Genomic DNA, 23135 nt, shown 5'->3' with positions numbered 1-23135 from the left:
CGACTTTTTGGCAAGGCCCTGGAAATGTGAACAGTTGACTAATGGCCCCTGAGTTTGGTCCAGCTCCTGCCCCAAACAGGTAGTAAAAGAATATTATGGTCAAAATAGATCAATCTTTATCGGAGAAATCCCAGGTTGACTATCTGTAATACCTGCTATGCCACCATGTGGGTCTTAAGGAAGACGTTTCTGTGGCCCCCCCAGTCCAAGCTCTCATTACCAGCCGCCTAGACTATGATAATGCGCTTCTACGAGCAGATAATGACACCTTGGTATCAAAACACTAAGTGATGCAGAAAACTGCTGCCCGGCTAATTTTTTACTTGCTCCGCCGTACTTCCATGGCTCCCATTTTAAGGTACTAGCACTGGCTGCCCATAAAAAAAGAATATTACGGGGTGCCGTAACTGAGTGCTACTTTGCCGCTTTAATCCTGCTCCTGACTACGAGGACTTCGAAGGGGATCTCCTGTCATCTTTCACGGCCCCCGCTTCGCGGGCGCCGTTCACGGAACTGTGGGGCAGAGCACTCTGACATTGAAGGACTGCGAGGCCCAGCAGGCTGCCTCTTCCCTCACTTGACACGCCCCTCCTTGGGAGGTCCTTATAAATCTAGTAACTTCCCGCAAAGCGGGACGCGCGCGGGCGGGCGGCGGACAAAGGGCGGACAGTCTGTGACAGTCCGGGACAGGACGCGACTGGGCTGGGCCAGGGGCCCTGATTTATTTATGCCGCTGGACTTCTGTGACCCTTATACAGTGAGACTATAAATCATTTAAACTTGTATATTGTGGTTATCTTGAAAACGTAGTATCTATTATAGGCGACCTGTTTTATCCTGTGCAATTTTGCAAAGCTTTAGTTTGTTTCTTTTAACTATCATTGTTGGGTATGTCTAAACAAAAGGTTCCCCTGGTGCCTAACACCTTGGATAACTATCTAGTGAAGGTTGTGAGTAAAATCAACAGTGAGAGGTGACAGTCACTAGGGATAAGTTGCTCCCCTACACCACCCACTGCGCAACCTTCACCAGTATTACCGGCGCAGGACGACAGATATCATTAATTTCGACATCTCTGTCAGTGATATGCCTGAGCAAAACATTCCCCCCACAGTTGACCTAGAAGTTTCCTCAGATACTACGGTACAGAATCCACCGACACCTGTGCCTAGAGCGGTCAGAGCGTGCAGGAAAGCCCAGACCAAATGCGGGGGGTCACGTTCTGTTAGAAAAAGAATAGTTTCTCCACCCAAAAACCTAGACAACGATGATGTTATTACGGTGAAAGGTGATACTGTTAAATTGGAGATGAACAAATTAAACAAGCATTTGCAATGCAATAGGTCTCGCATTAGGAAAGTTTGAGCTATTGGTCTTGTAAATGACAATGTTTTTATTTATGTGTTGGTTTTGAAAATAGCTAAATTAATAGCTTTGTCATTTACAATGCCAATAGTTATAACTTTCGCAAATGTGACACCTATAGCATTTGTAATGCAACATGTTTTGTATTTACGTGACTTAGATGTATTGATATTACAAATTACAATGGCTTTTAATTTTTTTAAATAATTAATACTTAAATAAAAGTGATTGTCATTTATAATGGCAATAGCTTAAACTTTTGTAAATACTTTTGTGAAGATTATGTTCAGTGTATTTTATTGTGACGAAAATCCAAGAACAGAAGTGCAATATTAACATCTTTTTGTGACATTTGTAATAAAGCTTGAAACATTGAGAGAACATATTTGAACCAGTTGTTGTTGAATTGTTGCGCAGATTGATGCAGGGGTGGCGCTGAGTGATGCTGTGGTGGTGCTGTGGTGGTGCTGAGGTGATGCTGAGTGGTGCTGAGTGGTACTGGGGTGGTGCTGAGTGATGCTGGGGTGGTGCGGAGTGATTTTTATTTTAGACATGAAAATATGAATCGTGGCGTTGACACTTAAGTGCATGCAGTTTAGTCGGAAACGGAAATGTGATGAGTCAAAGTGACGTCACCCCGAGTGCAAGAGAGCTGACCCCTTGACTCACGCTGCGGGTATTGCGCAGAAGCAGGAGGGTAAATCTGAACGGACCAATGGCTGAAGAGGGCTGACCCAGAACCCCACTGTTTATGTTTGTAGGATTTTTTTTTATATTATACGAGGTTTGCATGCCAACTAAAGCGGTTTCTGGGCCAAGGCAGGCCTAACAAACGCAGGGGAGCTTTTCGGGCATGCACCTACGAAACAAGGAAGCCTAGAGTGTCTTTAGGGTTACTTCAAAGCGCTACATTGACTTGGGTTTTGGAAGACGGTGGTCACGGACTGGGGTGTTTCAGAGGCTTTGCGGATTGGAGTCAGACGCAGAGCTCAGATGTGTTCGCCAAAAAGATCTGCTTTGAACAAAAAAGCAAACAAAAAGGACACATTATCACGTTATAAATCACATTATCTCCCTTTTATCAGAAGAAAAGGGTGCCGCGTTAAAGCGGGTCTGTTGGGGGCGGGCAGCTCCCCATAGCTGGCCTTAAATAGGATGCAGGCGGTGCCATTAGGCACTCTCGGCCCTCGTGGGGGCCTCTGAGGTTTTACCACTGGCCAGCGGCCGGGAGCGAGGCGGGCCCAGAGAGGCCTGCAACTGCTGCAGCTTCCAGCTTGTAAAAGTGGGGGTCATTCAGAGGTCAAACCGGGAGGGGTTTGTTGCTTGGACACGCAGGGCCGTATTTACAAGCTCCTTGTGCCGCCGGTGGGTCACTTTTATAATGGGAGCAGTGAGGTACATGCGGCGAAATGGGCTTGTAAATAAGCTGGGGGCAGATAGTGTGCACAAACATGGACGCCTAAAAACCCTTTAAACCATTCACGTCGCAAGCGAAGACATGATGGATATTCACAGCTGCCACTTTCCCACCGCCATGCCATCTTGGCGCTATGGGTAACATCATGATGCATTCTGGTATTCGTAGTTTCATTCTGAAATGACTCGAAAACCTCGACTCAAGAGTGCTGGTGGCGTATGATGACGTCACACATGGCCTGGGGTCACCTGACACCTTTGTAGCGCCTGGTTTGCTATATTTTGCACCTGCTGACGTGATGACCGCTGCGACCAGAGCTAGCAAGGGCAGTTCTAGGGATAGCAAGAGCAGCGGCTGCTACCCCTGACGATCCTTGGCACCTCTGAAGGGAGTGCCTGAGGTCGGGTCCCTCCTTCACGCAGCCCACTGAAGGCTGCTTTTAATGTGACGTGCAATAATGCCGGCAACTTATCATCGTGCCTTAACTTCAAGTTTATGTGCATTAAAATGCAACTAAATCCTAAAAAAGGATGAATACGTGTCTTTCCTCTTCTTCTGCTGCTGGGATCTAAGGTTATGAGACGGTGGTCGTGACAGAGCCCTCAAGTTTCCCTACTATATTCAGATACTCGAAACCTTGGATTTAGGATAAACATGTCTACAAGTTCCACAATGCAAAGGAAACATCTGGACGGAAGTACTGCGGCAAGCCTCGGACATCACACAGGTATGACTGGTGCCCCATGAGCAAGAGGGCAGCAGAGCTCTGGGGTCAGACGGCGCAGTCCTTCACAAGCGCCCGGGGTATCCTGAGGTGTCCACACGGGATCAACAGACAAGTGTGTGTCATCGAAGCTGTTGGCTAAGGAAATCAGACACCCATACAATGTGTTACATACAACATGGGGCCACTTGGCAACTATGAACTGCACAGCAGTCACCAGAGTGCATTAAAAGCGCGAGAGCAAGAACGTTTTCTTACTTGTTGAAAGAGATGGGCTTCTCCTTGTCGTACCTTCCTGCAACCGTAAGCTGAGCAGGACTGCACCATCTTCACACCGAGCACTACGACTGCTGCGCGATTTTAAGAAAGGACGAACAACATCGATATGTGCCTTTTTGTTTTAACAAATAACTCGTTTTGCGCTGCCATTTGATTGCGTCTTTATTTATTGAGTTAACTGAAATAGACGCCCTTCTCCAGTCACCAAAATGGCCGAAGCAGCTTCATTAGTGAATGTCACGTGATTGAAAGAGATCCTTGCGTCATAGGCTGAAGCTATTCTCACCATGACTGTGCTGCGATTGGTGTGTAGTTTGCTAGTCCCGCCCCTTGATCAATCACCGCCCCTTGAACAATCACGATGTGGAGCAGAATACTTTACCAACTCAGAACTGGGCGGAATAAAAAAACAGGCGGGCGCACGCACTTCGCGCAGGCGCAGAATGTTCTTGGCCGCTTCTCCGCTTGCTGATGGCGTACAAGAGGTGATGGACGGGACGAGAGGAGCCCAAGAGACTCGGTGAGTGGGGGGAAAGGGGGGGGGATGCGCGTGTGTCTATGTGTGTTTGAGTGTGTCTGTGCGTGTGTCTATTTAAGGGGGGGGTGCGTGTGTGTATGCAGTGTGTGTGCGTGTGGCTGTGTATGTGCGCATGCGTGAGTGTAGCTGTGTTTGCGGACCTCAGGGAATCTGAGGCAGGGCATCGGCACAGCGCCGGGCTGGGCGTGCGCGCCCATGAGGTGCAATCGGCGCGCGTGTCTGAACCCTGTCTCAGATTCACAGGAGACTGACAACAATAGTTGTTGAGCTAGACGCATGCTACGCATACGCACTCTAGCTCGACCTAAAAATTACTAAGTATGATCGATTTGAAGATCAATGGTATTATTAAACCCCTAGTTGCCAAAATCGATCAGCTTACTGCAGAGGTTAACAGACTAGGAGGACTCCTCAATAAGACAGCGGAGGAAGTGGGTAGCATATCAGCTTTAGTATCAAGTAGATGTGAAACCCAGGAGGTTCCCCCTGGGAGAGGGGTAGGTGGCAGTGAGGATGATGTACGGAACCCTCCCCCTACCCAGCCCCCAGTAGGCGAGGATTGCCAGGCTGTAGTTATAGATGATCCTCCAATAACATCCACAGAACCGCGCCAAGAGCGCAACTTATTCCAATTTGTTGTGGAAGCTTCTCCCCTAGTTTTAGTCCTGGCAAATGCCCCCCTTTGGCCCCTGGACAGGTCGAAACAACAACCACTCTGATTGATAAAGCGCTGCATAGGCTGACGAAAAATATGAAGATGTCTCCCTGGGGTAAACAGCAGTCAGCAGGGGAAATCATTATGGCTAGAACGGTAGCCTGGCTTGGGGACTACCCGAAGAAATTTAAGGGAGACTGCATAGCCTTGAACTTCTCAAGTCCTGAGGTACTCCCTAACGTACTGGCAACATTATTTCCCCCACAACGAAGGGATTCTGCCATGATCCCACTAACGCTTGAATTTTTCTACAGTAGGAGATGGAGTGTAGCGAACTTCAGTAGACCATGGCTGAAATGGATCCCTGTGTGAAGTACACTGGGGAGGGGTGTCCAAACTAGGGATGGAGGTATCAGCTTGGAAAATCGGTTTGGGGTTTTGTCTGATTTGAACGAATGTGATTGACTCCAGAGTGCTGAAAGAACTGTGGCTATGAAGCAGCAGAGTTTGGTAGAATGTTTGGTCCTAAGGATCAGGGTATGGCACAAACCAACAAGGCCCCTACACCTCGAATAAACTCACTGGAAGGATCCCACCTTATAGGGCAGCCCTTAGAGATCAGGGATCTTGGACAATCAATTTGCTCAAACCCAATCTGGGAATGTGACTGCCCTGGAACAGATGGGCTCCCTTCAGAGATGTACTGCCACATGTCCACTAGCATAGAACATCAACCAGTGATTGAGGGCGTGACCGTAGGAGCTAAAATCTCGCAGGCCTCATCCTGCATCTTTCAAGGCGAGGCAGGGTTGGCTTTCCTTTCATGGAACCTCGCTGGAATTGGCAATAAAATAACATCTCCAGAATGGTGTAGTTTTATTGACCAGTATGATATCATCCTTTTTCAGGAATCCTGGTCGATGGTTCCAGTCTATCGTTTGGGGTTCCTTAATTTTCAAGCTCCAGCTACCAAGAAATCTAAAGGTCGACCAGCAGGGGGTTTGATAATTTGGGTTCGCCAATCCTTATGTTGTAAGGTGCAACAAATTAGTTCCCCATCGAATGACATCCTGTCAGTCAAAATCACATGGGCAAATGGTCAAGGGGTGGCTATTCACAACATTTATGCAAGGGGGACGGCAGGGGGACAAACATCTGAGGTAATCTCTGCTCTTGATTATCAGCTTGAGGCCCTCCCAATACAGTTGTCTATTATAGTAGGTGGAAATGTCAATACAACTTTTGAACCTCTTGGACAAGAGGATCAGTTTCTTGCTGCTGAGGAGGACAGTAAATGGGGCGTCCCCCAGCTTGAATTACCTGCCGTAAGAAGATGGTCAGCCGTAGCCATACAGCTTAAGGCCTTATGCTTAGTGGGAGGGCTTAGAGCAGCAAATGGGCTTACCCCGTCTGACCACCTGGGGGAAAATACATTTGATAATGGCAGGTATTCCAGTCGCATATATTACTTTCTGGTGGATATAAGAGGATGGCACTGTCTGATAGACATGACTGTTAAATCTAGGATGGAAAGTGACCACAATCCATTTTGTATGGAATTTCAAGCACAGAAGGGGACTAGAGAACCGAAACCGGGGCGTGGGAAAGTCACCCTAGATATTGTTGCCTCTAATAACATGCGTCACTTTAAATGGGGTAGATTCATTGAGAACCCTGAGAAATTGGAGGTCCTTAAAAATATGGTAGTCGAAGAAGTGGTTAATTTAAACACTCACATTAGTAAGCATGACTTTCCCCAAATAATGCTTGAGGCACATATCCACTTTTTCACAAAACTCCAATTGATCTTCAGGAAGACTATAAAACCAGATAAGGGAAACAAAAAACAACCCAAGGTGGGGTGGTATAACAATGCCTGCAAATTAGCCCATCAAACCCTGAGCACAGAGATAAGATCTAGGAATCTCTCAGGAGTGAGAGAGAGGCAAGGGAGACATATAGGCAAGCTCAGAAAGTAGCAAAGAAACAGTGGGATGAGGATCAGTGGCGTGATCTGAAATCAGCCTGTGAAGCAAAGGACTCAACACAATTTTGGGCCATTGTTAAGTGGGATAGAGGAGGTGTAGCTGAACCCCCCCAAAACAATGTTGCCAAACAACAAAGGGTAGATTTCTTTAGACCACAATATGCTCGTAACCCAGTTGAAGAAGAGTGTCCACTACCCCACACATGTTTCGTAGGCAGTCCCCTACTGCCTACTCATCAGGACCTTCTAATGGTCCCTACTGGAACAAAGCTCAGTTGCTAAATGGAATAAGCCTGTCGTCCTAGAAACCAGCAGTAAAAATCCACTGCTAGTTTCTGCTTCAGGGCATGAGCTGGCCCTCTGTAAACAAAAGGTATCAAAAATAATGACCTGAATGTGGTCTTGCTGTTGCGCAAAAGATATGCCCCATGAGCTGGTACTCGGTAGGTATTCACCACGGCGTCAGTGACCGCTATATCATTAAGGCTTACTTCTACCACGAGGTACCGCTCCGCGGAGTCCTCGGAGCGGTACCTCGTGGTAGAAGTAAGCCTTAATGATATAGCGGTCACTGACGCCGTGGTGAATACCTACCGAGTACCAGCTCATGGGGCATATCTTTTGCGCAACAGCAAGACCACATTCAGGTCATTATTTTTGATACCTTTTGCTTACAGAGGGCCAGCTCATGCCCTGAAGCAGAAACTAGCAGTGGATTTTTACTGCTGGTTTCTAGGACGACAGGCTTATTCCATTTAGCAACTGAGCTTTGTTCCAGTAGGGACCATTAGAAGGTCCTGATGAGTAGGCAGTAGGGGACTGCCTACGAAACATGTAGACCAGGTTGTAGCGAATCGCTCTACCTCAAAACCCCCTTCTTAACGTCCCCAGCTAGGGAAGTGAATAAATTGTTTTTTTCCACTAGCCAGAGGATTTTTAACCTTTTTTAATCCCACACATAATTAGGTCCCTACACTTCACTGACATCACCCACACTTGCACAGTCACATAGTCCTGTCACTATACTAGTGCTCCCGCGTAGTCGGTCAGGTCGTAGCACGCCCCGCCCCGTAGAGGGACGGGAAGACCCCAATGATGAAGCATGACACTATTGGATTTTTTTAGTGTGTGAGGGGTATTTTAAAAAGCACACTGTGCTCTCATCTTTACCACCCTAAGAGAGAGCTCATCTATTAGTTTTTATCACCCACAGAAATTAATAAAAATAATAAAAATCACTACACTTTGATAGAATCTCTTTGTTTATATATATCTGATCGGAGGGTGATTCTGTCAATACCTCTTCACTTCCTCAATTGTTTTGGAATGCTCTAAAATTTCACCAGCTTGCGGGTGCCTTAGCCACCAAGCATAAAGCTTCTTTTACCAAGCCAATTACACCTGCCCTAGAGATCTACAATATGAAGGTTATAAGTGCCTCTTTGTTGGTTCAGAAATTTGGGGATTTAATTATCTGAACCAACTAACAATGGCGGCGAATACATTTCTACGCCGTTTAGTTGGGGTCCCCCAAAGTACTCCCACTGTTCCGCTTTTATATGATCTTGGCAGGAAAAAAATTGAGGACATAGCACGGTTACGGCCTCTATTATATTGGAGACGTATCTGGACAACCCCAGAAATAGCTCACTATGCCCTTGCATTAAAAGATATTATTAGGGCAGATCGTTTTCATTCTATCCCATGGCTTAAAGAGATAAGGGGTTTATTAACAAAGCTGGAACTTGACCACCTAGGGGAGGACTCAGACGTCTCAAGGTTTCCATCAAAAATAAATCTGAAAAAAAAGTATTGGGAAATGATCTGGATGTCCGCTCATAGTACCTGTGTAAACACTAATCTAACAGGACATTTCCTTGAATTTAAACCTTGCCCACTCTGTAAGGCTTATTGGTATAACATAGAGGGTCCATCTGACCGAAAACTGTATTTTCAGTTTAGAACTGGGACTCTTCCTGTAAAAGCTTTCAGCTATAAATGGCCAGCAATCCGGGATGATAAATGTCACAACTGTAAAGATTTGTCTGAGAACATAGCCCATATGTTGTTTGTATGTCCTCTTTATACAAGCCCTCGTCGTAAGTGGCTAAAACCAACGTGTACCAACTTGGGCACCCGGAGGTATATTGAGGCTCTAAGGATATTAGAGTCAGACTGTTCACCCTGTATAGCGATTGCCGTTGCTACATTTTTAAGGTGGGCTTGGATCATACGCATTCGCACTTTACAGTCTCTAGAAGCTAGCTAAAGAACTCTAAGACATCTAAAAACGTAAGAATGATCTTCATTTTATGCATAATTTTAGTTGATCTAAAATACTCTCTTAAAATGTTTTAATTCTGTAAATGACAGCAATTAAGATTTAATAACTGTTTAACATTGTATTTTGCTATGTAGTATTTATAATGTTTGTGATGGGATGTATATTTTGCTTTTATGACATGCTGTCGAATAAAGCTTTGAAAATTGAATTGATATGTTGCTTGACACAGAAAGCCTTAATTAAGGTCTTGCCCACTTATTTGCATTCCAAGCTTTGCCTGTATCAGCTCTCTTGGCTGTAAGATCTTCCAACAAGTTTTATTTAAAAATACCTCAGATCCACACAGACAGATTAATCGGCTGATCAATTTCCTATTTGGTGCCATCTCACTGGAATAAACTTTCCCTGGTCTATTCAGTTATGCGAAGACCATGCTAAATTAAAAAATCTATTAAAAACATGGCTATTTAATGTTTCTCTCTAAATTTCTAGAGAGTACCCATGCCAACTTGCTGTGTCCAGCGCCAAGTTGCTCCTCTGGGAGTGAGTTGTGCGTAATAGCAAGTTTAAATAATTATACAAAGTAATCAGTCAAGCAAGAAAAGATAGCCTTTGAAGGGATTGGTATGTAAAACCAAATGCCACAACACTCACTAGGTAAAACTGTTTCAAGAGGCCATGCTTTCCACTGCATTGTGCAAACATGCTTGACAGGATTAAAGTTGTGCAGTAAGGCAGATCAGATGGCACTTCAAGAATAAGTTGGTAGTGGAGAAGCAGTATCCAGGTGTGTTCATAGGCACCAACAGACACACCGTTCTTGCAGGCATTGCCCGGGAGAGCTGGTTTAACAAGATATGTAGAGGAAGGCATACCACTGGTCACTGTGCAAGTATGCAGGTTACTAATGGACCCTTGACCACTTGCACTTGAACTATAGTCTTGTGAAGGATTTCCTGGCAACCACCAGCATATCTAATATGTCATACTATACGCAAGGATGGAAAAGGCCAGCTGCTCAAGAACAAGACACTCAAGCTGAGTAAAGGGAGGCCGATGTGCAAGACTCTCCATCCCTCTCTGGAAATGAGGCCTCAGTTCTGGGGAAGCAGGTCTGTTCCTTCTGTAGAAGATGCAGGATTTTCAGAAAACAGATTTGTTGGGGGTAACAGCCCGCACAGTGGTCCCTGATCTTCCACAGAATGTTTGAAGTAACAGGGGTTCGGGGTGGGCTTACAGCAATGTTACTTTCCAATCCATCATCAGCTGCCAATCCAGGAGACTAACTACTCAGACTTGCAGTTCAAGTGGACCCCAAAGGCATCGACAACTAGAAATCTCACCACAACCACCCACATCCCCAAGTTTCTTATATGGATGGTCTCTCTCTAGGAGGCAAATAAGTAAGTTCAGAGTCTAGAACGGCCCAGCTTAACAGATTTTAGGAAAAATCAGAGAGGAATGTGCATTGTTTAGTAAGAAGGAAAGACTTAATATGGAGCAGAATTAAGTGATCAGACTGAGTTGTGCATACTTGTTTGACAAATAGCCGATTTTTAAGGCAAGGTTAGTAGCAGGCCTTCTGTAACCATAGGAAAGCAACAGCAGGAGTCAAGATATTTGAAAATGTAGAAGAGAAAGAGCAGAAATTTCACAAGGTCTTGTACTAGCAGGTTTGGTTTCCTACCACAAAACAGAGACACAACTCAGAATATGCCTTACATAATTTTTGTCAACTTCTAAGACTTGGGGCAGCACCAGCATTTTGTAGATCTGAAGGAGGAGGAAATGGTTGGGATTGTAGAGATCCAAGATGGTTTGATATCCTATATAAGAAGAATTTGGAGATATAAACCGATCTTTTTTAGAAAAGGATCACATAGAGGTCAGTGCTTATGATTATAAAATGTGGAGGATCTCATTTCTCCTGCAGAAATTCCTGACATATTGACTGGGGAACAAGTATCCTGGTAGGTGGTGGCTGGGACAGCGGTAGAGCATACCGGATTCATACTTCCCAAAGGGCTCATGCATTGGCAATCATCTGGATGGTAAAGCTTTCTTCTTGCTAGAGAGAACAGTATACCGCCTAAAAAAGAGAAACTAAGGTCAATGGCATAGCCCTTGACGTCACTGGGATTTTCAACTTCTAATAATGTCTGGAGAACAACCGTGGTACATTTTTTTAAAAAAAACTTCCCATTGGACTCAGAAATCAAGCCCAATGAATAGATGACAGCTGCAAAAGACTTTGCGCAAAAGGACGTGTTGGCCTTGAAAGACTGCAATAACTTTTTTGGTTGGTAAGGGCACTGTAGTCCGACTGGTGCACTCCGGATGTCAATCAGCTATTTGGCGTGAACATGACTGTTTTGTACTGCCAAAGGGCCATACTAATTTGTGGAGCAGAGGATAGGTGGGTGTGGTTCTAGTCATCACCTGGAAAGTTTATGGGCCAGATGTACGACCATTTGCTTTTGAGACTCGCAAATTGCGAAATTATGAGTCGCAATTTGCGAGTCGCAAAAGTAAATGTACAAGAGTGTCAGACACTGCTAGCGATTCTCAATGGGGTCGCAAAATATGAGGCTCATGAATATTAATGAGCTGCTTGCAATTTGCGACCCCGTTGGGAATGGCTGGCCCTCCCAAGGATGGTGGGCTGTGGGCTCAGCAGACCTTCATGTCTGGGACTGCTTTTCAATAAAGCAGCTTTTTTTTTTTAAAGGAAAATGGCTGAATTTAAAAAATAAAAAATAATGAAACATTTTGTTTATTTTTTTAAGGGCAGGTAGGGGTCCCTGGGACCTCTGCGTGCCCTTAAAAAGTATTCTTGGAGCCAGTCACAAAGGAGAAGGAGTCCCCTGGGGACTCCATCCCTTTTGCAACTCCATTACCACCCTCTTGAAGAGGGTGGTAATTTGCAAGTGTTTTTGCGACCGCAATTGCGATCGCAAAACATTCTTACACGGGTAGAAACTCGCTAAAAGGAAGGGATGCCCTTGGCAGCCCCTTCCTAATAGCGACTCGCGATTCCTAATTAGCGAGTCGCAAATAAATTGTGACTCGTTAATTCGGAATTGTACATGGCCCTGTAACATTTTGCATGTGCAAACGGGTCGCAAACCCGTTTCCGCATGCAATTTAGGGTCGTACATCTGGCCCTATATCCTTTTCTTGTACTCATCAACAAAGCCAAGATTCAAGACCTTGCCCCCTGTGAGGGATTTACTATTTACACCTAATCGCTGCTCTGACACTTGTGGTTAAAGCCTTTGTCAATTCATGAGTGTAACATGTTAACATCATCTGTCTGGTTATGTCCCAATCCATAATTCTGGAGCTGCACTTTGCTCAAACGTAGTGATCAGATTAGCAGGACTTCAGTCTTCAACATTGTCATTAATTAGCAAGATATGATCCACGGTGGCTTAAAGTGGAAGATCATCTTTATGTGCACAGGATTAATCTCTAAATGAACTTAGAATTCATTCAGTTCCAAATTGTCAGATACAGTTTTATCTCGTAAATATAGGAAAAACGATTTGCTCTACTTAGGAAATGCAATGTCATACTTCCTACAAACTCGCCATTCCTCATTTCCAAATTTCCGGAGTTGCAGGCAAAACAAGACTACAACACTTATGGACCTGTTTTGTAGTAGTGCCCTATTTAACTCTTATTATCATCAACAAAATTCTTATTTACCAAGCACTGACAAAGCAAATGGGTCTTGTATAGAAAACCAATGAAACAAGAGTGACAAAGAAGCCAAACAATAGTAAGCATTGAGTGTCTGCAAGTCACCTGTAAGTAAACTAAATGTTTCGAAGTGGCAGCACATACTCATCTCAGATGAGACCTAAAAAAAAAGCCCCATCACTACTTTTACTTATTACCCTTAGGCTGACAATGGGAGAAGGCCAGAATGCAGGAGGAAGAATATTTTTGTCAGAATCTAGTGGCTCTCTAAACTCTGAGAAGCTGCTGGTCTAACATTTGCATTAGCTCTATATACCCATTACCAAAGAATTGCAGCCCAAAAAGATGGAATATGGAAAAAAAACAGACTGCAAGCTCTTGCCAATAGTAATCTACCATCAGTGACACACCTTGTAAGATACACCTCTATTTTTTTTCGATCATAACACTCTTCCAAAATATACCTATCACAACAAACACCATAGAGAATCAGTATTTCAGTGCCCAAATGTCACATCAATCTGGTCCAACAGGAAATTAGTGGGATAATCTAGGGCACCCGAGCACGTTGGAAAACTAGGCAAACACAATTACGAATGTAGGTACTGAACTATCGAGGCTGTCACATCACTAAAGTGCACTGATATGTACATAACTTTTGTTCAGGGAGGGCTTATAATGGTCCTTTTTTAATTTAATGATTTTGCGGGCTGGCTTGTGACATGCCATCACTTAGTAGTGCTGATTATGCATGACCATGAGGTAAATCTCACAATTATCATGGAAAAGAGCATAATTCTTGTGTGACTGCAAAGTGTTTATGATCTATGAACGGCTGTCACATTGAGGTTTGTATGGTGCACAAATATGCAAAAGTAAACTTTTGGTGTACTTCTTACATTTATGTAAGTTTGTATGAAGGAGATCAACTGGTGATAATGCTAACACGAACTGAACTAAAATCATTAGAAGCTTCCTCAACTTAACACTACATTTCTGATCTGCTGTTCCCACACACCAAGTCCCTTAAATGACTTATTAGCCTGTCTTACCAGCGTTAGTGCAATTGCTCCTATAGGATTTCTCCGTAGAACATTCATTGCTTATTAACGTTTGAAGCTAGAGAGCAGGGACTTAATCCAAGAGTTTTGAGTATGAGCTATGGGCCAGATGTAGGTAAATCTGAAATACCGATTTCGTAATAGCGAATTTTACCGATTCGCTATTAAGAAATCGGTATTTCCAATGTAGGTAAAGATTCGATAAAAAATACTGAATCCTTAATATTCCTTATTACCGAATCGGTAATTGAGATTTGGTAATAAGGAATACCTACCCATTCATTTCTATGGGCTTGGAGGCCCATAGGAATGAATGTGAAGACAATCAGTATTAGCAATTCGGTATTACCGAATCTGTTATTCTGGGAGGTATTTCAAGGGTGCCAGGGTGTCCAAAGGACACCCTGTTGCACCCCTGAAATGTGCATGCATGCACATGTGGCGCACATACATGCCCTAAGGGCATGGATGTGTGCCACATGGCACTTTAAATAAAAAAGCAAAAAGTGCTTTTTTAAAGGAAATCGGTAATTACCACCAACTTGAAGTTGGTGGTAATTACCGATTTCTTAAGGATCAAAAGCACTCTTTAACCTCATAGCTGCTGGCGACGTCCAGCGGACGGCGCGTGCACTACCTCGGTAGTGCTGCGCACGTCCGTTGGACGTCGCGGCCCCGCCCGCGCAATAGAACGTTCCGCATTAGCGCGGAACGTTCAGAGCAGTAAAGGGGTTAATGTGCTTCCTAAATTGCATTTAAGGAATCTGTATTACAGATTCCTTAAATGCAAGAGCAATAAGGAATCGGTATTTACCGATTCCTTACCTGTATATGGTTATTCACTTACTTCCCTTATATCACTACTCTACATCATATAGCCCACTCCTTGTCCACTCTGGACTTATAATTGAATTGTTATGTGTGAACTATTTGATCTTATGATTATTATACTACCCATTTCGATTCATGATCTGATGGATACCTTTCCCTATAACTGTAAAGCGCTCGGATATCCTTCGGGATCAGCACTGTAGTATTTGTGCCAAGGCTGCTTTCAAATTGGAAGCAAAACAATTCCTCTTGAAGAAGTTCTTACCTTAATAGAAGGGGCAATATATATATATCTTTCTTGTACTTTTATTTTCTGCCCAAAATGCATCAGACATTGCATAGTATGGTTCATTCCGATATATGATTATTATTTGGTAGTGATTATTATTCTTGTACATGATTTTTGTGTTTGCGCCCCTTAAATCATTATATTACATTGTTTTGCCCATCCCGTGCTCACCCAGGTCTATACATGATCTATTAGATGCTCACCACTTGATTCAATGCTTAGTAGAAGCCCCATATCATTCATGTTTAGATTTTATTATGGTATTGACTATTATTACTGCAGGGGTGGGGGAATTATATCGCCCGACGCCCGAACCAATTAGAATTTTATGAAGGGCAAGAAGATTTATTGTCTTTTGTGTCCGAGGGACAAGTAGACATTAAATCACAAAGAAGAAATGAGCTGTGGGCGCTCTCGGGCTCACAGGCAATTGAAATGCTGTCAAAGCCTTTGACTGGCTGGAGGCCCATGACTGGGCTCGATCTAGTCACTGATTGGCTGGGGGATCTTACGCTAGACGTAAGTGTTCTAGCGTGAGTTCCACACTGGTGCAGCCCACCTGCTCTTGGAATTGAGCTGCTGAACTTGAAAGGGCGGGCGCCGAGACACGAAACACTTTTGCGTCTATCTGAGTCTCAGCGCTGCGGGCCGGTTGACCTTGTGGTCTCTCCATGACTAATTGCTGCAGGGCTCAATCGCCCTGTCTACTGGGATCCGTCCTGGGCAGTCCCCTCATCTTTGGTGCGCTGCGAGGCACTGCCTGGAATCTGGAGCGGAAAGTCGCCGTCTCTGACACAGTGAATGCTTCACCAGCAGGCGAGTCAATCTAATAATGCGTTTTGCAGAAACGTATGTTAACTTTTATGCTGCATAGAATGGACTGGGATCAGGGGGCGTGGGGACAGAGTCAAATGTGTGGCATGTTAATTTACAGTAAGGCGGGAACTTTTCCACTGCTATCGGCTGATCAGTGAGGCGCCTATTGCAACACAACCAGTGCAGGGTTAATAATGAGTGAAAACACCATGAATGGAGTCTCACTATTTAGAGACATTGACCTTTACTTTGTCAGTCTTCTTTCATGGATGAGGTCGCATTCGGGGGCACGGAGTTAACGATTATACTTTAACGCCTGGCAGTCTTACCGAAAAGGCATCCTTGCAAGATTAAGGGTGCGCTGAAAATAGAAACATTTTTTAACTGCATCTTTTTCCTGGTGTTAAACAATAAAGCTACATTTTAATAAAAGAAAGGCCACATAATGAAGCAGGCAGGAAGTATTTTTGCGTTCCAGGCAATGTTATGTGTGCAGGGTATTTCACAGAGCTCACTGAAACGTGGGCCACTCTTGAAGTCTAAAACATCGCGATGTCTGTGCCAATTTTACAGGCTCATTCCTGTTAGCCTGTACCTCTATTTTGGTTGCATTTCCCGTCTCCTGTACCTACTGAAAACCACCCCCACCGTGCAAACTGCTCTGGCAGTGTGTACTAAATAAACAGAGCCACTGTAATGAAGCAGCAGAGAAGGTCTAAATTATGCGCAGGGTTGATTAAATTATGTGGCCACGAAAAATTAGAATTATGTAGCAGAAGGCAGCACATTTTTGTTTATCGTATCCTTTTTTTTTTTTACATCAGTATAGGTTAAGCCTGTCAGTATAAATGTCTTGCCTTATTACTTTCAGATTAACACCCAAATTCACCAATAGCAATGTAAAAGTGACCAGTCACTACTTGTGATGGGCTTTAGTCTGTGTGGCAGGATTGGTTACCCTCTTTTTAGAAACTTTTCATCTGTTTGAGCTAGAATCAACATTTTTGTTAAAATATGCAGTTTAGGCAGCATGATTATGTGGCAAATTACGAGGAAAGCGTCTCCGCTGTAGAATCTCATTATTAGTGACTCTGTTATAAATCACGCACATACACAGGACCTGCCACCATTGGGGGACCATCTGTCATTTGAAACGATGTAAAATGGCAAAAATTGCAGAACCGAGTTCAATATCAAGCAGAAACATCAGAATTTACACAATCAGGTTTTATTGACAACTGCGCGAAATTATACAATATTCCCACCTTAATTTCATGCAACCGCTGTATTGTTGCATTTTTGTTGCACAGTTACGTCGGCAGTAAAAATAAGCCCATACCAGATCCAAGGAAAAGTGGCACTGCCACCTGTGTGAGTATTCGTCCAATGTAGACATAAAGGCTTGTTTTTCTTTCCCTACATGATTTGACAAGGAGTGTTTTTCCGGTATGCCTGCCTTTGTGCCTTCTTTATGCATGTACCCATTTCGAAATATCCAAGCATCATTCCTTAGACTATCAGAATGCTCAGCTTCTGAAAAAAAAAACTGATTGCACACGTTGCTGCAACGTTAAAACCTTATCTTTCACCAGGCTTACCAATACTCGTATATCAGCATCCGGCAACAGAATTACAGGATTTTCGAAGAAGATAACGAGCACATCTGGGTGGGCAGTGGAGGGGCTGGGGACATTGGAAGGAGAGAGACAAGTGGCAGAGAACTCGGATTTTAAAGAAAAAATACTTCACAAATCTAAGTGAGACAAACGTGCACATCTATTGTGGAGCTGCACCTATTCATGTTTGGGGAGCTTACTCTTCTGGTGCTAGTACTATACCACTACTGTGCACAAGAAACCCCTGCTTCTACTGTCTGTGCTGCATATGCTCCTTGTGTGGGAGAAGAACATGGAGATTTATCAGTGAGTGCACAGTAGTATAATCACGCCTCACCTGCCCAGGAATGTAAAAGGAGAGATTGATTTAACTGCCCAGTACTGCCTCTTGTGTATTTGTACTTGTGGATACTGCCTCAGTGAACCACATCACCTCTGTCAAGCAATTTTGGCTGTCCCATGAATAGTTCATAAGCTTCGCCAAAAAGTGTGGTTATTCCTTTCCACACGTTTATCAGATCATGTTCACATGTGAGTATTTTTGAAGCTGGACAGCAATGAGTTGGCCCTAGGATGGAGAACACCCTTCTGTCCTACAAGTTCATATTCCGACACAGACTAGTAATTTACTACATTAATTGAAGTATACTTTGCATAGACTGTCTTTAGGTACTCCTTCTCTGCAATTGAAATTGTCACATGCACACTGGTTGATAATTGGCTGCAGTGCACACTGACACGTCCACCCACATACTGTACAACCTGCCAGTACAACAGTTGCATTTAAGGATGCATGACCATGCACTGCATAATTGGATTGCGCTTGAAATAATGTTGCACATTATCTTGCACTGATTACAGTGCAGGTTCTTGCCGTGCAGACCCACCTTAGTGATTTATGGAATAGGTGGGGCAAGTAGATATTTTCCCAGGACAAGTAGATTTCTGTAAAATTTTGTCCATTGGCCAAGTAGATTTTTGACAAATTTCCACACCCCTGTTACTGTATATGGTTATTCACTCGCTTCCCTTATATCACTACGCTACATCATATAGCCCACTCCTTGTCCACTCAGGACTTATAATTGAATTGTTATGTGTGAACTATTTGATCTTATGATTATTATACTACCTATGTTCGATTCATGATCTGATTGTTAGCTTTCACTATAACTGTAAAGCGCTCTGATATCCTTTAGGATCTAGTCCGCGCTATATAAAACTTTATAAATAAATAAATACATTAGGAATGGCTAAATATAGGTCGGCAACGCTGAAATTTACTGAATTTCGGCATTACTGACTGGTATTTAGCCACCTCCATCTGGCCCCAGGTTCTTTCTTTTATGTCAGTTGCTTAGGTTACAGAATCAGCAGGTAGGTCCTGTCCTCCCATCAACTGTCCCTATCTCCTAGCTTCCACTTTACACCACACATCAACATTTCATTACGTCATTAACTCACAAATTCCAGGCGCTAGCTCAGGCATACAGGGAATAGGTAAAGACAGGATACTACACACGTCCCTTTCTTACAAATAATGAAACATGAATGCAGGACATGTAGTCCCAGATCCTCGTTCACAAGGCAGAATGGACACAAAAAACACCCACTTCCTTCGACAAAGGGTTTCTCCATCATCTCTAAGTCTACGCATTCAAGGCAAAATCAAACAAAAGTAGAAAGTTTAACAATATAGCACCTTAAAACCAGTGAAAACTCTCTTGACCAGACCAACACAAAACCTGGCTTCACACCACTGGGAGAAAAAGTCACTAGACATCTACATCACACTACCAAATTATGCAGGTGACACAAACTCTGAGTTTCTACACCTACCCAAAGGCTCCAATATGCACATCCACAGATGTTCAACATACTCCACCAAGCACTCACACATAAAGTGCAGTCGAGTACTCTAACACATCCAATACCTAATCACACCAGCAGCTCAGACCAACAATGACCAAGAGCTAGGTTGAAGAAAGCACTTAATCTGCACCCAGTAAAACACCCTCTGGAAACTGAACCAGAAAAAGTTGTGATACTTTCTAAACACAATGATGACAGCCTACAACATATGTTTAGTAAAAAACTATTACCAAAGATTAAACAATACAGCAGCCCACTACAATCTTGGGCTTCACACCCGATGAAGAAGGACTCCCCTATATCACACTAGAGTTGCATCAAACACTAGCATTCAAGCAGAACACTGACCAACTCCATTGAATAAAACACAAAACAATAACAAATGTACCGCACTCCTGTACAACACTCTAGTCAAATCTTCCTACTTTAACAGGTTTACTATTTGTCCCAGATCGTGCTTAGGCGAAACATGTAGCTACCATCCACAACAGCACAGGTAACTACACTACTTCACAGTTTCACTCCATGGGGTACTTCTCCTTGCAACGTCTTATGGCATGGTACATCACTTCTCCCACATCGCGCATCACAGGGTGCCTTTAGTGAAAGGGTACTGCTCTTTCTCTATTCGCACCACCACACACAAGTGTACAACACGCATATCTCACAGTGGGTACTGCTCTTCACCACAAGCACCACACTTGTCAAAGGAGAGCTCCATCCTCCATCTAACTGTCCCAATCTCCTAGCTTCCAATCTGTGCTACACACCAGTATTCTATTACATGATTCATTCTCAATATTCCAGACACCAACTCAGGCATACAGGCAATCAAAGCACACTAAAGACTACACAAACCATCTTCCTCTACAGAAAATCCACAACTTACACTAGGTTATTATACACCAGCACATATCCTACTAATATCAGTTCTTGGTCTACAAGCTAGTTTAAGAAGTCACTCCCCGTAATGATGAACAAAAGCTGCCTTTGGATTACTTTTCTATGCATTCTCCAAAAATATGCCATTCTTTTTCCAGCCATCATGTGCTTGTGCAATTTATACCAGTAGTCTCATGTCTCTACAATTCTTTGTGTAAACCATTAGTTAAAGACACTAACCAAGCTGACCTGCAATAAACTAGTCCACACTTTTGTTTCTTCAGCTGCGGGCACAACTAATTTTATTACTCACATTCATAAAGCATTTTTTAAAGGTTTTAAATATTTTCTTTTCTTACCTGATCAAGGATCCTCCCCATTCTGTCAAACAAAACTTTCACAAAATGTCCCTCAAAGAAAGGTGCTTCCAAATTGCATTTTTCCAGTGCCTTTGGATAGTTGGGCCATTCCCACCGAATACAGATAGCACAGTAATCACGAAACTAGAAATGAATAGGCACATGACAACATATTAATGCAGAGTCGTTGATTGAACTGACCACATTTCACTGCACGAGGAAGGGTGAATCTAGAAAATGACACACAACACACTACCTAACAGGAGACTGACCTTGTGGACCAATGGTAGTGTTAGATAGTACCAAGCAAGGTCAATGAAAGCAGCGTGGTAGGGAACACAGTGATGTGACAGATCATCAACCTTACCAGATGATAAAGAAGCACATAGTACAGTTTTTAAGGGCGGTCCATGAGTCTACTTCTGGCCAGCAGGATGAATACACATTGCCAGGAAGCGGCTCTGAGGAAAAGAAATGGGTACCATGGACACAGTAAACAGGGTTTGTTTTCCAAAGAAGATGCATGTCATGCTGACAACGGGTCCATGTTTCGAACAGAATACTCCCTGGGTATAGAAGCTTGCCATTTACTGATCAACCACAATATGAATCTATGCCCTTAATTGCACACAGTGGTTTAAACACATGCATATTCTTTACATGACAAGTAGTGTTCAAGTTGCCAAGTGGCACAGCACTATGTGAGATACCCGTGTCCGACACACGTTCCGCCAGTACTGACATTTTTTGCAGGCAAAACACACTGCATCCTGAGTTTGTACTTTTGCCTTACCCAAATTCAAGGTGTACCCAAAAGTCTCATCTTGCATACTGATAAAAGGCCGTGACACACTGAAGTGGTTACACATAAGTGAGGTCAAAAAGCTTAAGAGTGCTCTTACCTGACTTGAGCTACCCAGTCCCATGCAATGGCACAAAGGTGCCCAGTAACACATTTATTGCTAGTAAGAGTTTTCTTACGCTTTACTGCCATTAGTATGGATTCATGCTGCTGCCAGATTTAGGACACCTTTATAACCTGCTCTTGGGTAATTGGTCACAGAACAGAATCCGTTTTCGGATTGTTTGAATTGGATCATTAGTATGGGTAGAATTAACATGCTGGTTTAGTGTTTATTATTGGTTGTATGTGTATTGTTTAATCTTTAGCACTGTTTGGCTTGTGTAGTTAAATGGCATTACCATCTTGGGTACATGCATCTGGGAAGACTTGGCATGTGCATTCCCCAGCTTGACTGTGCCAGATGTAATTGAGAGCATAGCGTCTTGTGAAAGGTCACTGGTAACTCTTTGAACCACACTAGTAGTTAGCTCAAATAGTCTAAATCCTGCTTTAACCAATCAGTGTTAGAATACTGAGAATCTATGATGTGGGTAATTGCAAACTGTGTGCCCTCTGCAAGCTCTCCTTTGGGGACAATGGTGCTAAAGAACAGTGTTGGTAAGCATCATATTTCTTTTGGGTGACCAAACAAGAAAAGCAAGTTCGGAATCACCATTAGTCATGCAAAAGAAAAATTAAATGATGTGGAAAAACTGCACACCTAACTCGGTGACATGTTGGGACAATATATTTTTTAAACCATTAGATATATTTTTCCATCTTCATATTGCATTAACACAATACTAAATTATACTTAAACATAATCTGAACCTACTATACATGTGCTTGCATAACAGATTGAAAAGTCTCCGTGCTGATGGATATATCTTTCCGCATAGTCCTTCCCTTGTGCATTATCCTTCGAGGCATCAAACTGTATGTAGTATTTTAGTGAACAGGAGGTCTCAGTGGCTCCATCATCAGGGATGCCTCATGGTTTGGGTGCAGAGCTTTCATTCTGTTAATGCGGATCAGCACTGGTGGATCAGTGGTGGAAATCACCAACTTTTTGATAGGTGGTCTGTTAGTCTGAGCCTCAGGAGGCTCAGACTAACATGGCTATGAATGCCTCCTCACTGGGCTGGACTGCCCATCTGGGCTCAGTTTCTGCATCTCACCAGCCAAGCAGCATGGACTGACATGGTGGAAGCCGCTACTTTCTATCAAAGTTTGAGATAAGATCTCAAACATGCCTTATGGTTAGCAGTGAACTTACCCACTACACTTATGGAATTGGTCAACCTCACTTTACAGGTAGAAGCCCAACAAAGGAGTTGACAAGAATAGAATTGCCAGGAGCCTGTACATAAATGCCCTACATTGTTAAAGGACGATGATCTCCAGTGGAAGAAGTCGAGGAAGAAATCATGCAGATCAAAACTTGCACAAACCTTCGACGCAAAATAAAACAGAAAGAGGAGGCCTTGAAGGTTTACGTTTATATTGTGGACCAGCCCATCATTAGAGGTAAACAAAGTTTCAAGATCTTGAAATGCATACCACGACCAAAGGTTTCTCTTTTAGAAACATGCCTTGAAAAAAAAGCACATTGTT

The 23135-nt window shown here is 43.4% G+C and overlaps 1 protein-coding gene across 1 annotated transcript in view; it reads right to left on the bottom strand.

Annotated features, from left to right (window-relative positions):
- FHIP2A (FHF complex subunit HOOK interacting protein 2A) overlaps window positions 1–23135 on the bottom strand; it is a 359146-nt gene that overhangs the window by 92796 nt on the left and 243215 nt on the right. Inside the window, exon 14 of the mRNA XM_078643886.1 lies at window positions 20678–20821. Coding sequence (XP_078500012.1) covers window positions 20678–20821 — 144 coding nt within the window. The remainder of the gene's footprint in view (window positions 1–20677; window positions 20822–23135) is intronic.

Source organism: Lissotriton helveticus, chromosome 5_1, assembly GCF_964261635.1.
Source record: "Lissotriton helveticus chromosome 5_1, aLisHel1.1, whole genome shotgun sequence".
Taxonomy (NCBI): Eukaryota; Metazoa; Chordata; class Amphibia; order Caudata; family Salamandridae; genus Lissotriton; species Lissotriton helveticus.
This window is presented reverse-complemented; position numbering and strand designations above follow the sequence as displayed.